The sequence below is a fragment of the Halichoerus grypus genome, chromosome 8 (assembly GCF_964656455.1).
Source record: "Halichoerus grypus chromosome 8, mHalGry1.hap1.1, whole genome shotgun sequence".
Lineage (NCBI taxonomy): Eukaryota > Metazoa > Chordata > Mammalia > Carnivora > Phocidae > Halichoerus > Halichoerus grypus.
Window position 1 is genome coordinate 115,198,484 of NC_135719.1, and position 18,361 is coordinate 115,216,844.

General features: G+C 38.2%; 1 protein-coding gene across 1 annotated transcript in view; it reads right to left on the reverse strand.

Moving 5' to 3' along the window:
• Positions 1-18,361, reverse strand: part of KCNH5 (potassium voltage-gated channel subfamily H member 5) — a 311,548-nt gene that overhangs the window by 56,768 nt on the left and 236,419 nt on the right. The window contains exons 9-10 of the mRNA XM_078053792.1: positions 14,835-15,087; positions 2,433-2,629 (exon numbers count right to left, since the gene is read on the reverse strand). Of these exons, the coding sequence (XP_077909918.1) occupies positions 2,433-2,629; positions 14,835-15,087 (450 nt within the window). The remainder of the gene's footprint in view (positions 1-2,432; positions 2,630-14,834; positions 15,088-18,361) is intronic.

Below are 18,361 nucleotides of genomic sequence, written 5' to 3' on the forward strand. Positions count from 1 at the left end.
AATTATTATATATAAAATATGTTGAAGTGCATGGCTATGAAACAGGCCCTCAAAATGGTAGTTATTCTCACGAGTCATTGGAGGATATTTTCTCAGTGTTGTTGCTTTTTTGTTTGTTTTTTTTATGAGAATACTTTTTTTTCTCCTGAGAATGAAGTGACACTGACTGACAGTACACCTCTCCCCACATTTCGCCAAGTTATTGAGACCATCCATCAATTGAAGAAGGGCTGGAATTATTAAAAAATAAAAACGTGACACAGGTTGTGACAGGGAGCACGTCATAAAGGGAAGAAGCCATTTGATGTAACTTGTGCACCAGCATCCCCAAGTCCTATTAAAAAAAAATGCACAGGGGCACTGGGCTGGTGCAGTCGGTTGAACGTCCGACTCTGGGTTTCGGCTGAGGTCATGGTCTCAGGGTTGTGGGATCGAGCCCTGCGTCAGGCTCCACACTCAGCAGAGAGTCTGCTGGAGATGGTCTCTCACTTGCCCTCTGCCCCCTGCCCACTCTCTTTCTCTCTTTAAACAAATAAATAAAATCTTTAAAACACACACACAGAGTTTTCTGTCTCTAGCTTCTCTTCCTTTCAGAGGTATGTGCACTCCGCATTCATTACAATGTGTGTGTGTGTGTGTGTGTGTGTGTGTGTGGTGTGCATGTGCTCAGATGTGCAAAAGAGAAAATAAAGAGGTGAGAGAGCTTTGTGATGAACTCATTCTGAAGAACCAATATTTATTTTCTACTGGTGAGTTGTCTTAATTAGCCCTCTTTGAGACCTTGCACTGCAAATATATCAGTTGGTTATTTGATATTAATCCCCTGGGCCTGAGTTTCCTCATGTGTTTTGAAGGGAAAATAACTGTCCTTTTTTTCCACAGGAATATTATAAACATCAGATGAGATACTGTGTAAACAACATGCTTCGAGGAGGACAGTGACAAATAAGATCTGTCCTGAGGACCATAACGATGATGGATAGGGGTTTCGGTAATCTTGTGGTATGTGGGAAGACTCCAAAGCTGGCAAAATTTATATTGGAGAAGACTTAATAAGATATAAGAGTTTCAAATATCTAACGGGCTGCCTTGTAGAAGAGGAATTTGTCATTGGGGAAGGTAGAGTACAGACCAAAGGAGACATATTTCTACTTAAACGAGACTCCACACTCCCTAACGAATAAGCAAGAAAGTTCCACAGTTAGTTCCTATCGGCAGCCCTCTTCCACGTCCGCCACTACCTTAACTTTCAATTACTAGTACAAATATGTGTTTCACTTATTTGTGTTTCATAGAATATTCACACTTGGCTTAAGCATAGGGACTCACACCTAAGCACAGGGACTCTATTTCGTCTCTGTGCTTGCAACAACTCTTTACATATTGTCTAGCAGGTTGTGGATGCTCAATACCCAATTATAACAAAAATAGAAACTGAAAATGCTATTCAAATATAGATCCAACATCGTGACACAGCTAGTACGAATATGACTCCAGCAGTCCTATCCTCTCCTAGAACCACCCCCCTGTAGAGAATTATGATGATTTGCTTATGTTCATTTCTATGTTGCTACAGTAGAGATGCTGATTTGTCTCTTGGCTTGATTTTTCTCCTCCATGTTAACTAAAGGGAAGGTCCTATTTAAGGGGGCAGTGGGAGGGAAGGCTTGTTATCTCAAAATACTTCACCATAGACGGGCAATCATTTTAGATGAAATTCCTTAAGTGCAGTTGTCCAAGTGTGTATTTCATTCTTGGCAATAAAAGAGCCCTATGTCCAACGACCTATAAATCATAGCTAGGAGATTTCTTTATGCAAATTATATTTGTGTCACACTCATCAATAAAAAAGAAAATGGCCATGAATATTATATTTGCAGCAGCAGTGCAAAGTTAAGAGCTGCTATACCTATTTGTAGGATATGTCAGTGTGGCTAATTATTTTTTTAAGATAGTGTGCTTTGAAAGAATTCACAGGCAATAAGCTTTATGAACTGATCATTAAATGAGAAAGGGTGTTTATAATAGAGTCAGGAATATAAAATAAGCAACCAGCTTGATTAACCTTACCAACCTAAAAAAAAAAAAAACCCAAATAATAAACTAAGAGACACTCATGTTATTTTTATGGCAGTTACTATAAACCTTAAGAACTAATTAGGTTATAGTACAGTTTGTTTGTTTCTCTTCAACTCTGGTTTTCATTTTACACTTAAATTATAAAGATTCAAGTCTTTAACCATGTACTCAGGAATCCCCTCCCCCTTAAAAAGTAAACAAAATATAAAGAAAGGGAAAGAAAGTTATGTCACTTTACATCGAAGAGAATGTATGAGTGCAAAATGAAATACCTCTTGCACTTCTCAGCTAATAGAGCATGACATATTAACCCTATCGATTCTAATAAGGGCAAGTGGATCCACACGACATACCCGTTTCCTCAGATTGCAAGTAAGAGTGAGATTCCTTGAGAATGAGTTTGCAAAAGCTGTATAAAAGTCCAGAACTTTGAGCAAGGCTTCTCGCTTGATGATGTGGAGGTCACAGTATGTCAGTGCCCGGACATTGGCACACGCGTGAGCAAGGGTGGTTTCCTTCCAGAAGATGTCTCCAAATACATCACCTTTCCCTGGAAAATAGTATAAGATATGGATTCAACTATCTACACTAGTTCTTATCCTAATCACTATTTTTATTCAGTTTCATATATGGTATTGATCTACCAGCATAATTTAGAGCCTGAGTGGATAACCCCATCCAAATACGTGTAACAATGCATAACACTTTCATATAATATGTAAAGTAACATCACCCTGAATCCGGTTCTCGGTGGAAATCCAGAGTGGTATGAATAAATGAAATCCAACAGAGAAGCCAAAAATCTCATTTTAACAAATAGTTTCATTATCTCCTGCCATCATAACTTTTCCCATTCTGACTAGAAGGAGCAAAGGTGACTTTTTAGTTTCATTCTTTCTTCTGCTCCTTCTGTAGAGATGACAGTAGAATGCAATAGATAAGGATCTACTGTTACAGCCTTTATAAATCTGGAACTGATTCGACATATATTAAATATGCATCATTCAGCAACTAAGTCTTGTGCTCCAGGCAGACGAATACTGGCCATGACTTATTCCCCAAGGATGCCTTTCCCTCTCCCCTGAGCCAAACTCTATGCAGGGCCTCAGGGCCCAGCCCAGGGAGGCGGGGGGGTGCTTCCCATCACAACTACAAAGCTTCAGTTGCTGAGTACGGGAACACATGGAGACTCAGGTTTGTTATGCTGTCAACAGTTCCATAAAGAGTGCTATACTGTAGTAAAATATGGATATCTTTTTAAAATTCTGCAAATCACCCAGAAATCAACTCTTCACTTCGGAGCACCATCCACTGGTGACCTGAACTCCGCAGTTCACCACCCCAAATCAAGAGTACTTAGTTGCCCAAACAAAGTGGGGAATAAGGAACACCCAGGGGTAAAGTGCCAAAAGGACTTCCTGCAAAGGCAGTTCCATGAGAGCCCCTGGCTTCTGAAGTCTCCTCAAATGCATTCTCTGTTCCTCTGCAGGAAAGGGGAAGTTTGGGAATGGAAAAAACAAGGAATCTATCCAGGCAGGAAAGATCTTCCGGAAGGCACTGTGCCAAAGACTTATGCTTTCAACATGCTAACCACAGAGGTGAGTAAGTATCTACTCTCATCATGAAGACCGAAGTCAGAACTAACAAGAAAACAGGAAGAAGAAAGGCATCTTATAACACTTCAGGCCAGCTAGATGAGCAGAGAGAAAAGATAACATGTAACCAGAGAAATGAGAGAGAGAGAGGCAGAGAGACTGAGGTTGAGGAAGTGACATTACAGACTCTTGCCCACATAGGCAGTTTGGAAATCCTTAGAGAACCACGAGCCACTCTGGGATGGAAAGAGAAAACATGCATATTATTGAGAAAGTGGTTAAAACTACCATGTAATCATCTGATCAGCATAAAATAACCATAATGGATATTTAATTCATCTTGAGCAATCTTACTTGTTTCTGGACACTCCAAAATTTTCTTTTAGTTAGTGACACTGACCAAAACTCAACTAACTGTCTGATAGCCATGCATTCATCCAAGGAAGGTTAATTAGAGACCTCCACTGACTACACGGATTTCAGAAATCTGTAAGTGGCATTCTCTAAATTTTAAACAAGTAATTCCAATTGTAAGTATTCATTCTAACTGCATTATCAGAAGTACCAAATTTAATGATAAGAATATTCATTGAATGAGCACTGAGTAACATATAGAAATACGGACTCATTATATTGGACACTTGAAACTAATATAACATTATATGTTAATTATATTTCAATTAAAAATAAACTGAGGAATACTTGTAAAAATTATTATATTATAAAAAATATGTATATAGAGCTACAGAATAATAGATAAATATTCATTGATGAATACATCATCAATAGATGAAAGATACTCCACATATAAATGAATTTCCCCTTGCCAATATAGACCATTTTTAAATATGGAGGCATTCAAATGTCTGTTATGTATTTTATTTTACCTAACTGCTGAAATTAAAATTCTTACCATACTTCTCTCCAAAAATTTAAATTTAAATTACTTATCTTTTTAGTATCCTTCATAAATAAAAAGCCTGTGATGTGAAAAGAATAGCATTAAGCTGGACTATAAACTCATGAGGGCAGGGAATTTTCTCTGATTCATCCACTCAGGTCAACACCCAATGCCTAGAACAGTTCAAGAGCTCATCGGGCACCTAGGTGGTGCAGTCAGTTAAGCATCCAACTCTTGGTTTTGGCTCAGGTTGTGATCTCAGGGTCATGAGATCGAGCCTCCTCAATGGGCCCCATGCTCAGTGGGGGGAGTCTGCTTAAGATCCTCTCTCTCCCTCCCCCTTTGCTCCTCCCCACTGCGTACTCTCTAAAATAAATAAATCTTAAGAGTTCAACAAATATTTATTGAAAAAAAAACGTGAATGAAAAAATGGGAGAAGAGGAGAAAGACACAGAAGAACAAACTGAGAATTGTGAGATCCAAGTTAGATGTGGGGCTTCGTCTGTAAGGGTGTGGCTTAGATCAAGTGATTAACTCCCTGAATCAACATCTGTTCCTTTGACCCTAAAGAAAACAAGATGAACAAAAACTAATGCTTAAGGTTTCTGTCCATCTATAACTCTATAGTAAGTCAACTAAAAGTCATCAAATTATATTTTCAGGGTAGTTTTTTTTCTATGTCACATTTAAAAGAAAAAGACTTTAAAATCTAGGGCTTCAACTCCAAATACCACTGAAAGACTAAAAAGTACAGAAAAGTTAATTGATTCAACCAAAGTAAAACTTATCCCCTGCTTCTCCCCTTAAAAAAGTTTAGAGAAGCATAGCAAAATTGACAAATGTGGATAATTCTGCTCCCAGCATCGAAACTCGCATTACATAATAAGCAATACTAATTGTCTTATGACATAGAATTTCCATTAGGATACACAATATATCGATTGGATATTAATCTAATCAATCATTTTAAAGTGTGTTTGCTTTATTCAGTTGTCTATATCATCTTATAGTCGCTCAATTCACAATAAACTTTTATGGCTCTTTTGGAAGATGTGTCTTGTAAATCAGTTAATTTACAAGCCACAGTAGAGCTGGCTAATGTTCTTCTTCAAGAAATACTATGCACATTTACACCAAGGTTGTGGAAGCATGGGATTATGTGCGGAATATCCAATAACTGCACAATTTCAGAATTTCAGGGCTGGGAACTCGTGTTCATCTTCATGGCTATAGAATATTTGATGCTAGTTTTTAGGTCAGCTCTCACTGGATGCAAGTAGTCTCAGCTACAAACATTTCAGAGCTTGAGAAAACTAACCTTCCCCCAAAGCCCTAAAATTAGTAGAAAAGTTCACAGTCAACATGAAAGTTGTTGTTTGGTCTATTTATATTTTCTCAGTTCTTTGCATCAAGTCTTATGAAGTATTTCACTTCGAAACCACAGGAAACAGGATTGGAAAACAGGAGCAAATGTTTCAGATTCATCGACTAGGAAACTGGAAAATGTCAAGACAAAACAGAGACGACGAGTTACAACATAATTAAAGGAGCAATGCGGACCATGGTATATTTAGGGATGATGAATCCCCTGAGGTGCTGGCTTTACAGCCAAAGCTTTTTAAAAAATTTGAAACACATTATTTGGTGAGTTAATGAAATGGATTAAACAAATGCATAATAATTATCTCAGTTATTCATTGGTGAATATAGCCAATGAATCCCTAAAAATACAGCATTCGAAGCTTAGGTCGTTTCCTGTGGGGTCAGTGATGGATCTATCTGATAATTTTTCTACAGAGTGGACCTAATCCCTGTATTCACTTTTATTTATTAGTCAGCCCTTCACTATGATTGATTTTTGCAGTAGGTTCATAAACTTTATTATGAATAAATAGGCATAAAAATATTCATTTATAAATGAACAACACTATGAGTTTTAGAATTATATGATTTTTAATGGACTTTGACTATTACCAACAACAAGTACCATTCAGTAATGTTTTAAAGGAAAAGAACAGAAAGAACAAGGTGATAAGTGTTAAAATTAAGAAATTATATAGGTGTATTAGAATAGAATCTCTTAAAATGTTTAGAATTGGGGACACCTGGGTGGCTCAGTAGGTTACGTGTCTGCCTTCGGCTCGGGTCATGATCCCAGGGTTCTGGGATCGAGTCCCGCATCGGGCTCTCTGCTCAGTGAGGAGCCTGCTTCTCCCTCTCCCTCTGCCTGCTGCTCCCCCTGCTTGTGCTCATGCTCTCTCTTTCTGACAAATAGATAAATAAAATCTTTAAAAAAAAAAATTTAGAATTAATGCCTGCCAATCTTCAGTGATGTCCAAAGTCATTCTGTTCAAAAATTATAATGGATACAAACTGGAAGACACTTTTAGAGAAGCAAATAATTCTTACCTACTAAAAAAAATCACTGATTTAGCTTATAAATTTTTATTTACACAAAGAGTGAGCCAAATAGCTCTAAGTAGATGTAAAAATAGAGTCTCCTAACATCAATAAGGGATGAAGGTAGGGAAGGAGAGTGGGAACAAGACACTGAGGTATGGTAGGTATAAGACAGTTGGGAAAATGCAGATGAAGCTTTCGGTAAGTGGAGGTGGTGACCTCAGGAAAACAGAAGAGCAGTAAGACAGCCGGCCAAGCAGCCCCACCCTGTTGAGAGAAGTCAGCACTTAAGGGAAGGGTGGAGCATTCAGCGTAAAAACTGAGACAAGTCACAAGGTCAGAACAGATTGAAGGAGTGGAGAAGTAAGTCCACCTCTTCAAGGAAGAAACTGCAAAGATTTGTGGCCATTCTTGCAATCCTGAAGCATCCTTGAAAGTTTCATTTCCACTTTAATACCTACTAATTAGGTAGACACGGAACTCTTCCAGGACCCAGAGGAAAGACCTGTGAGCAGAATTTAAGATCCCCATCTTGTGTTCTTAAGGTTCCCAAGATTCACACTCTGAGCCAGTTCTCCCTAGTCCTAACCACCTGCCTGGTGGTAAACTCATCACTATGAGGGTGGGATTTTTAGATCCCTAATGGCTGATTAACCATCTTATACTCAGGTAATATTTGGTGAAGCGTTTTTGTAATATACACTGGTATGGCACTTAACAGTGTGGTTAGAAAAAAAAATTTTTTTAATAAAAGGAAACACATTGGGAACATTAATATAGGCCCTACATTTTCTGTCAAGATTAAACCAAATAATTGTATAGTTTCAAATTCTATTTAAAAATAGTTATGACCTGGGGTGAATCACCTGATAACTGCAGAACCTCGACTTCTTCATCTGTAAGATGACCACAGTAAGTGCTCTCTTCACAGAGTTAAACGATTTGACGTAATAATGCATATAAAATAATGAGTACTCAATAACTATTAGTACTTAAATCAGACTCTCAAAGGGGCTGAAGTACATTTTTTTAAAATATACTTTTGATAAATATTAAAATCAAAATGTATGCATGGATTTTAGATTTTACTTAAGCATGGGGAGGGGGGCTCATTTACTAACTACAAAACATTTTTTAAGCCCCTTTTAACTCTTAAATGTTTATTTTCTAATAAAATTAATTCTGATTTGCAGAACTATTTATTCCAGTTGATGAGGAAAGTGATGCCGCTTTCAGGAATCAAAGTGAAGTCCCCTTCCATAGATACAATTTCAAGTTTTCCTACTGTGGCCAATGACCATGGTATAAATGAGATTCTTTCTTGATATTAGGAGTTCCTCGAACAAGGAAGGAGTGTTTTATTAAAGAGTGTTAAGTGACTTGAGATATTTAACATTTGGCCCACCATAGTCTCCTTTTACAAAGTACCTAATTAATAGTAGGAAAATGTTTTCTCAATCCATAATAGATCTATGCTAAAGCTAGAATCTTAGGGAAATGCATTTTACTATAAGCATTTAGAGGAAAGAGAAACAGAGGGTAGTCAGTATTTCAAGATAAAACATAAAGAAAACAGCAACAGAACACAACATAGTTTTCGTGGGTACCCTGAACAAACTCAGTGATGAAAGGAGCTTAATGGCAAAATAAAGTGCTAGCTAATCTGGATAATTGAACCTTGTTGAGAACCTATTTAAGGGGTCCTATCACAGATGACAGAGAGACAAAAATGAGCAAGATGTTTCAAGTGCTTACAGTGCAGACAGAGAGTGAAACAGGTAAAAGATAAAAATGTGTAGGCATGCGGTGAGAGCCCAGATTAGAGGCACCTAATGCAGACCAGGGCAATAAGGGAAAGAACGAAAGAACATGAGGAAGCAAGAGACAGGACAAGTAAAAAGAGGAGAAAAATGTGTTGTAAACAAGGAAGCTTGCTAGTAGGAGAGAACCTGGTGGTATCAGGAATCTTCCTGCAACTCAGCATACTGTGAAAACACTGTAGGGCGAGGGAATGGCACCAGTCAGGCTGGAAAGGAAATGAGACCAAAATGACCTCAAAGCTACATTTTATCCCCAAGTTGCTAAAAAGTCAATCTTAGTGAGAAGACTAACCTGATAAATTATATTTTAGAAAGATTATTTTGGCGGCCACGTAACAAAGAATTGGAGGTTGAATCAGATGACGGACTATGAGCTAAAAGGTCTTTAGGATGGCAGCCACAGCCCAGGACCAGAATTTTATGAGCCATTGTCATGGGAAGGGATATTATGCATAGGATAAAGAAATAACGAGGTGGGAGAGTAAACAAGACTTAGTTTTGAAAGAGAAGGAGGAGACAACTTGAAGTTGAGTCCCAACTACGAGATTGTAAAGATTTATATTTTATCCAAAAATCTACAGACTGAAAAACTCTTAAGTATATAATTTGAACCATGTACAAATGATATCATAATCACTACTCAAAACTTTAAAATAAGACAAGGATGCAATTTTTAAAAAGCAAATAACTAGTTTGACCTTTATGGAAATGTCTGAATTAACTGTGTTCATCATCATAATGTACAGCAAACCTACCTGGTTCATAGTTCAACATCTCAAAACACAGAAATGTGGATACAAAAGAAAATAATTGTCTGGGGCTTGGGAAAAGCCCTTTTAAGGATTTAAAGTGTGAAACACTTGACTTCTAATAGCAAGTATGCAGGAAGAAATCTTAACTGTAGCATAGAAGTCACATTTTCACAGATTCTCAAAATAGCAAAATATTATTCATTCACATCTCGGATTTTTTTTTCTTTTTGGAATAAAAATAAGCAGATTTTGAATTTTGAGCATCATAATTTATAAGTTTTCTTTGATAATGCAAAAATGTTTATAAATAACTGATTCTAATTAAAATGAAATCTTAACTCAGGTACTAGAAATTATTTTTTTAGAATATTGTTATTTGATTCTGTCTGTCCCTGCCTCACTTATGCTCCTGTCCCCAGCCCCATAACAATATCTAACCCTTCCATCCAAGCTCTACGTAAATGAGCCTAGGAATTTGAATTTACAATTAAAAGACTTAGATACAGATTGTTTTACATTAATAACTCCAACTCTATGATCCTAATAATGAGTAGACACAGAAAAGACAAAATGTGAATGCAGCAAAACAAGTATCTTAGGGGCCAGGTCTATGGTTCACGGGGAAATGTCACTTTTATAGCCCTTAAATGTATAAGATCCCTCATGGAGACACTTAAAAGTAACCTAGCTATTTTAGCCACACTAAGAAATCTGTTCACATTAAGTAATTATAGGGTAGGAACTTAAACGCAAGAAGATATGAAAGAATATAAAATATTATGTATGCATCCTGAACTTAATTTGGAATTCTTTGTGTTTCATAAAAAGTGAGGTCAAAAAGAAAAAGGTGGAAGTGTAGGAGTTGAAAGAACTTCAACTTGGAAAAAGACATGAACTGCAATTATGTTCACCTGCCCTATTTAGAAAAACATCTTGAAGCCATCCTTCAGTGTTAAAAACAGAAGGTATTTGTTGACTACATTTTTTTTTATCTTTCCATTAATTAGTTACGGTTCAGAACTTATTCATTAAACACTTAGCATTTTTAACATACTAAAGAATTATGTACCTACCCGGAGACTGTTTAGAGGCAAAGATCCAAAAGAAAGAAACTGCAGCTGTTCTTTGGATTCAGCAATTTTAATTAATTTTAAAATGACCTCCCTTCACTACCTTTCAACTAGCCAATGAATCAGTGTAAAAATCTCCTATCAGACCAACTGAGAGAAATTCTCATTTTTCTGAGGCATGCTTAGATGTGAGAGATGTTCTTTCTTTCCGACTCTTACAAGGCAAAAAATCATTAGACATGACGAAAAAGGACACATTACAATGCTAAAAGCCACAATTCACAATGAGGATATACAGTTAGGAATAGCTGTGCACCAAATAACCCAGCAGCAACCACTGAATAGCACAAACGACAGGAGATGCAAGGAGACACAGAAAACACATTAGTAATAAGACACGTGAACACCCGTATATCGTGGTTTCTCACAAGTTGAAGATTTGTGGCAACACTGCATCGAGCAAATCTATCAGCATCATTTTTCCAACAGCGTTTGCTCACTCTATCTCTATATCACACTTTGGGAACTCTCACGATACTTCAAACTTTTCATTATTAGCATATGTTATAGTGACTTGTGATCAGTGATTATGATCCACTGAAAGCATAGATGATGGTTAGCAATTTTTTAGCGATAAAATATTTTTTAATGCAGGTATATACTTTTTTTCTTAGACATAATGCTATTGCACACTTAATGAACTGTGGTACAGTGTAAACGTAACTTTCATATGCACTGGGAAACCAGGAAATTCATTTGACTCACTTTATTGTGGTACTTGCTTTTTTGTGGGGGTCTGAAATCAAACCTGTAATACCTCCCAAAGTTTATGCGGGCAGAAGATCCCTTAATAAGGCAGAAAACCTGAAGATACATATCAAACTTCACACCCTGATAATTTTCGCAACTTTTCATTTTTTCTGCAATTATTTCAAAACTCAACTACCAAAAAATGAGAAGAGGAAGAAGAAAAACAGGAGGAGCGGGAAAGGAATGGTCAGTCACCAAAATGTTAGGAGTGACACTACTGAATTTCCCTTTTCCTCTCCCTTTCTTAAAACACTGTTAAGGCATCTTGAGTGTTAAACAACCCTGCCACCCTTCTCTTAATCATCAAAGAAAGTACTTTAATTTAGAAAAGTCTGGAAACATGCATCCTCAATGGAAAACCACAAGACTAAGAAGTCATAAAATGGGGCTGGAGTGAGGATCTACAAGTCAAGAGGCTGGCTGTTCGGGAGCGGCCTTTCTGGCAGGTTCCCGGCGGGGCTTCGGCTGCCTGCAGGGTGGACCTGCCCCCGGTGTGAACACAAGGGCAGCCCGTCCGCGGCCCTACGCTCCCTCTCATGCAGAAGGTCAGCACGAGTCCGCACGTCCAGCCCGCAGTGTCCTCAGGCTGCCTCTCCACAAGGCTGTACACCAGGACAGAGTTCTCAAAGCTCGTCTCCGCATCTGTCGTGTCATCCCTGAATCACACCACAGACTCCTGTGAGACAGCGCCTGCCCGGCCCCGCGGCGCCCAAGCAGCCCGCCAGCCCCAGCAGCCTCCGCCACAGAGGCCCCTCTCCGCCTCACGCACGCACTTCCCGCCCTCAGAGATCACTTCCGGGTCAAAACTTTTTTTTTTTTTTCCTTAACAAAAATCGTCTAACTGCCCTTTAGCTGAATTAATCTATGTTAGAGGCCCATGGAAAAAAAGGGAAGAAAAGTTGCCAGGGAAGGGAGAGGTGTACATATCATTTGACTCATTAAAGGAAGAGATGAAAAGTCTCTGAATCCCAAGATATTTTGATGAAGATAAACAAAAAGCACACAAGGAAATAAAATGTGACAGCTGTATGATGAGGCTGGTCCAATGCCCAGGGGCCCTGCGTTCATTTTTACTATGTCACTGTGCAAAACCAGCTACCATTTTATTTTAAAGGGAAAAGAAAATGCATTTTGTCCGTCTCACTGAGCAAATGATTTCAGCTTAACAGACCCAACCCGGAGGCACTGCACCCGGGGCTTTCTCTAGCCTTCTTTGTAGAAAATAAGTTACCAAGGTGAGGCTGTGATGAAGAAAATGGGGCAAAGCCAACGACAATGAGTACACAGCCGAGGTCATTCATCACAAGACAGAGCTACTTTACTGTTTCCAATGCCTTCCACCCACCCCTGACACCAACGTGCAGGAAAAGAAAATACACCTGTTTCGGGTTTGTGTTCTATGCTCTTCTTTAAGCAAACAAGAATGGTTGTAGTGTGTATATGCTTCGTTTTACCACAAAGGATTGTTCTGGCAAAATGTACACTTTCTATGAAGGATTATATATAACTCCTTTATACTCCAGGAAACAAAGCAGAACAAACACTAAGTAGCATTAAACACACCCACAGTGCTGACTCTCAAGTGCGGTATGAATTTCTCTTGGAAAAATCACAAATAAAAATAGTTCCTGAAAGAGATTTCACCTTAACTGTAATATTATTTCTAAGCAGTTAAGGAGAGGTTTATAAAACAATAGAGCTCGGTCACTTGCAATCCTGAACTGCCTTCTATAATTCTTACAAATTTTACTAAATGTATTTTCCCATGAAAGGCCACTGCTTCTCAATTCTCAATTCTGTCTTTTTTCAGGCAACTGTGCTTTTTGAAATCAGTTCTTCATTTTTGCACTGGATTCTGCTTTTCCAGCTTCTCAGATACGTAAGTCAATCTTTGACTCACAAGAATAAGTGGCATTCAAGCTATGGTAGGTTGACCTCAGTAGCTAAAAAATCCAATAGTTTAAAAACCGAGCTCATTTTTCATGAGGCATAAGCCATGAAAATATGATGAAAAAAGGGCGCCTGGGTGGCTCAGTTGGTTAAGCGACTGCCTTCGGCTCAGGTCATGATCCTGGAGTCCCGGGATCGAGTCCCGCATCGGGCTCCCGGCTTGACAGGGAGTCTGCTTCTCCCTCCGACCCTCCTCCCTCTCATGCTCTCTGTCTCTCATTCTCTCTCTCTCTCTCAAATAAATAAATAAATAAATCTTAAAAAAAAAAAAAAAAAAAAAAAAGAAAATATGATGAAAATGGAGTTGACATCCTGCAATTCTAAATTCTTTTACTTGAGAGAAAACAAGGGATGATTCTCTTCTGACCTCATTATTGCTTCCTTTTATATCTATGTGGACTTCATGAACCTGTTACAGAGATTTGAGCAGAAATGATCTATAGTACCATTTAGGGGCGCCTGGGTGGCTCAGTCATTAAGCGTCTGCCTTCGGCTCAGGCCATGATCCCAGGGTCCTGGGATTGAGCCCCACATCGGGCTCCCTGCTCAGTGGGGAGCCTGCTTCTCCCTCTCCCACTCCCCCTGTTTGTGTTCCTTCTCTCGCTGTGTCTTTCTCTGTCAAATAAATAAATAAAATCTTTAAAAAAAAATAAATAAAGTACCATTTAGTTGAGTTTTATCTATATATGTTACATTGCCCCAAACATGTAATTTCTTCAAAATGTTGTTATTTACATACACTATCACTGCCTTTTTTTGTTAGTATAACCATCTACTGGGTCTCCAAATTTTCGAATGAATTTTATTATTAGTGAAATAATTTTGTTGGTTTGTGAATGGTTTGACCCAGCTTTATAAACCTAAATTTACTTGTATTGTGATTACTCCAATATAATGGGTCAAATTCACTTACCTCTTCATTACTTTTAGCTCATTACTTAGGTCCACTGTGATGAATGAGGCAGAAATATTTAGAATACGATGATCTGTACTCAAGTCCTAACTCATTTACTAACTAGCTGGGCAAGTCACTAAACTTTTCTGGTCCTCATTTTGTTCATCTCTAAAGGAAAGTGTTGAGTTAGACAGGTTCTATGGCCCCTCTGAGACTAACATTCTAGGTTACTAACCTGAAAATAGTTCCACAAGCCATCTTCACACTTACCAACACCAGGAGGTACAGTCACCTTAGGCTATGATCAGCTCTAATCTAAAAGATATTGTCCTACTATTGCCAAAGAAGGTTTAATCAAACCCTTGTACAGCTCATTAAGCTGTGACCAGTACTAATGTTCTTTGCTGAAAGAGCATTACTAGTTTTCACTAAGATTCATCATCTCATTAGTGACCCAATTTCCAAAGTCACCAAGCAGAGGAAATTTCTCTTAAGAAACCTGAGAAGCACAATCTCTAAAACTGTTACACATTTGCTACTACATTAGGAAATTTCACAGTACCTAAAATAGCCACCACCTCATCATCCTGGATGACTTCCAAGGATCCTGACACCACAAAGCAGAGGGCATCCACACTTTCTCCAGCATGGTAAATGAGGTCCCCAGGAGCACAGTGAATAGTTTGGAACTCTACCGCCAAGGCGCGCAGACACCCATCGCTGGCCAATCGAAAAGCAGGATGTTCATTAAAAACCTTCCGGTTTAGATGAACACAGATATCAGCTCTCATGTCCTTGGGACAGATGGAGAGAACCTGAAGAGAGTGAGAAACGAATAAGTGAGAAGAAAAGAGAAAGGGCTATTTCAGGAAAGAAAAAAAAAGTCATCCAATAAATATTTATTGACTGTGACAAAATCTGCAACCCACGGTACTAGATACTGGGAATGCAAAGTTAAAAGACACATCTCTGCTCTCAAGGACCTAATAACCTAGTGAGATGGACTGATGAGTATATGGACTATTACAATACAGTACCACAAAGTAAAGCTTTGAGAGGGGTATGGATCTCCCCATAGAAAGAACAGAGTCTTCAGGTGGTCAGGAAGGGTCTCAGAAAAAAACTTGATATAATTTCCTCAAAGAGCCAAATAAACTAGGACATTAACATTCATTTTAGTCTAGTCTCTGTTTTAGAGTTTTTGCACAACTGAAACAAAATTCAGGATAATGGACTTTACTCCACACTGAAGGTGGATTTGTATGAATCAATTCTAAGAAAACAAAATCAACAAAAGTACCCACGCAGCTTGACATGCTGGCACTGGCTGAGAGAACTCCAGCCTCGATGTGTGTCTTTTGTCACTCTGAAAGATTTTTGTTTTACAAATAAATTTATGTCCAGGGAGTGAAAAGGGTATTCACCAGCCTTCTGTAGGCCTCAGACAATTGGAAGTGGCACTGCCGACAAGGTGGGACCATTACCGCATGGCAGCCCTTGCTCGTCCTGGTCTTTGACTCCTAGAGACTGCTGAGGGAAACAGGAGAATTCAAGCTCTAGGCACCCTTCAGAAGAGAGCACAAATGGCCTATCTAAGGGTTAGAGAGCGCTTATTGCCTGTAGCTCTCAGACAGCGCAATTAAAGACACAGATTAAAATGGACACTACCATCACATTTAATCAGAGCATCATCAAGCAAGATGTGATTACAGAAGTCAGTACCACCCACCTTAAAGATCCATGTACAAACTCACTTAGAATCCTCACCCAATCCCTTTGGTAAACTCTTCCTTAACAGAAACGTTTTTCTTTGATAGGCTTTCAACCCTCAAACTGAAGTCTAAGCTGATCTTTCTCCATTAAGTTATACTGAATAAATTTTTAATATGCAATAGTTTTCCTTCCTGTACTACATGCATTTTAACCTTTAAAAATTACCCAAGGCTTGAAATATCCTGAGGATTCCTTTCGTTTGGGGCTCACTATCAATGAAAAGTTGGTCGCTTCCCTGTGTAGAAGACGAGTCCATCATAAATGTGAAGACCATTAATTAAAGTATACTTTCAGTATCCCTTCCCTTAATCTTTCCTAATACTGTCCCTATTATTTTGTATCACTTAAGCTACTCTGTAGGTTTTTCATACTCCTTTGAATTCCCATAGGGAGTAGGGATCAACTCACCTACCCTGAAAAATCTCATCTTTGAGGAAAAGAATGCCAAACAGAACTGTAGAAGCAATTAGCACTTTCCTTCCACGTCCGTTGTTTTCCATAATAATGTAATGTTTTCTTTAGTATATTAACTTTTAATGACATTAGTCATTCCATAGGTCCTTACTGAGCTTCTATGATGGGGCGTGCCACTGCCTTAAATCCGTGGAACTAGAAGGGTAAGTAGGACACTGTCTTTGTCATGTAGGCGCTAACCATACAGTAGGGGGTTTAGCCTTGCACATGGCCGGGACTAAAGAAACGTTGGCTTTTATTATCCCTATTGAACATGAGTCTCCTTACAAAGTTTATTGTTGCATTGGTTCTCTGCAAAAGCAATTTGCTTTTCTTTGATTTTCCACCCCAGTCTCAATTCTGTATCTTGGCTGTTTGATGAGATTCCAGGCAAAATTAAGAAAATATTTCAGCACTGAACCTGAAGATATTTCAAGCACTAGCTAATGTTAATATTTTCCTCAAGTTGAAAGTGAAATTAGTGCTTAGAAAAGCCAAAAAGTAAAAATAATTTTAAAATACATACACACATGCATAAACATTATACTGAATAGCTTAATGGGAAATGGATCATTCTGTTTCTATTCCATTCACCTTACAGGATTTTTAATTCTTTTGATTCATTTTGGTAATAGTCATTTTATATCCTTTTAATTATTTCTTTCAGGATTCATGCTGCAAATGAAATCTTCTAATGTTAGCAATATTCTCTGTTCAGTGGCATATTGAAAGAGGATTTTTATTACATTTAAGTGCATCTTTCCCCTTTTTGTTTCACTCCACTTATGACACTGACTCATTTATTATTTTTATTGATGGTATATACTAAAGTCCAGATGTCATAAAGTGACAAGTCAAAACTAAGTTGAAATAGACCCAAGTCAGACCCAGCAGCAAGCTCTTTCCCTACCCCTGGATAGAGCATGTGCCTTACATGCTGTGTCTGTCATCAAAATATGAATATAGTGTTATTTTTTCTGTAAATGAAAGCACTAATAAGTGTCTTAGGCAAGGCAAAATAGTTTTAAGTGATAAAATTACCATTCAAGATGACTCTAACACCTGCTCCATTAGTCCCAATTTCAATGAACTCTGCCTTGAATGTCATATCCAATCTCTTGTGGGTAGGTTCCCTAATGGGTATCTTATAGTTATAAATGAATGAAATTACATTTCAGTAGAAAATATTCATACTAAAAGTGATTATTTATCCCCTCTTCGTGTCAGGATAGTTATAAATTAGATTCTTAATTAAGACAATGAATAAGATTTCTCTTTGGAAGAGCTATAGCTCTACGGAAGGAATCATTTTTAGAATTCTGCAACCAACCTTGAAAAAAGAAAAGAATGCCAGGATCTGAAAAATAAAACTTTTTAAAATGTATTTATTTATGATGCCAAGGGCACACTCAGTCACTCATTTAACTCAGAGCTAAGGAGAGTTGGTTATATACTGGTTACATGCTGGCTAGTATGCAGGCCCTCCAGATCCAAGAGCAAAAACTCTCAAAGTGCCTGCCTCCCTGGAGCTTCCAGTCAGGAACAGCTTGAAAAATCACTGTTCCTTGGACCCTCAACTATATGGTCAACTAATCTTTGACAAAGCAGGAAAGAATGTCCAATGGAAAAAAGACAGTCTCTTCAACAAATGGTGTTGGGAAAATTGGACAGCCACATGCAGAAGAATGAAACTGGACCATTTCCTTACACCACACACAAAAATAGACTCCAAATGGTTGGAAGACCTCAATGTGAGACAGGAGTCCATCAAAATCCTAAAGGAGAACACAGGCAGCAACCTCTTCGACCTCAGCCACAGCAACTTCTTCCTAGAAACATCGCCAAAGGCAAGGGAAGCAAGGG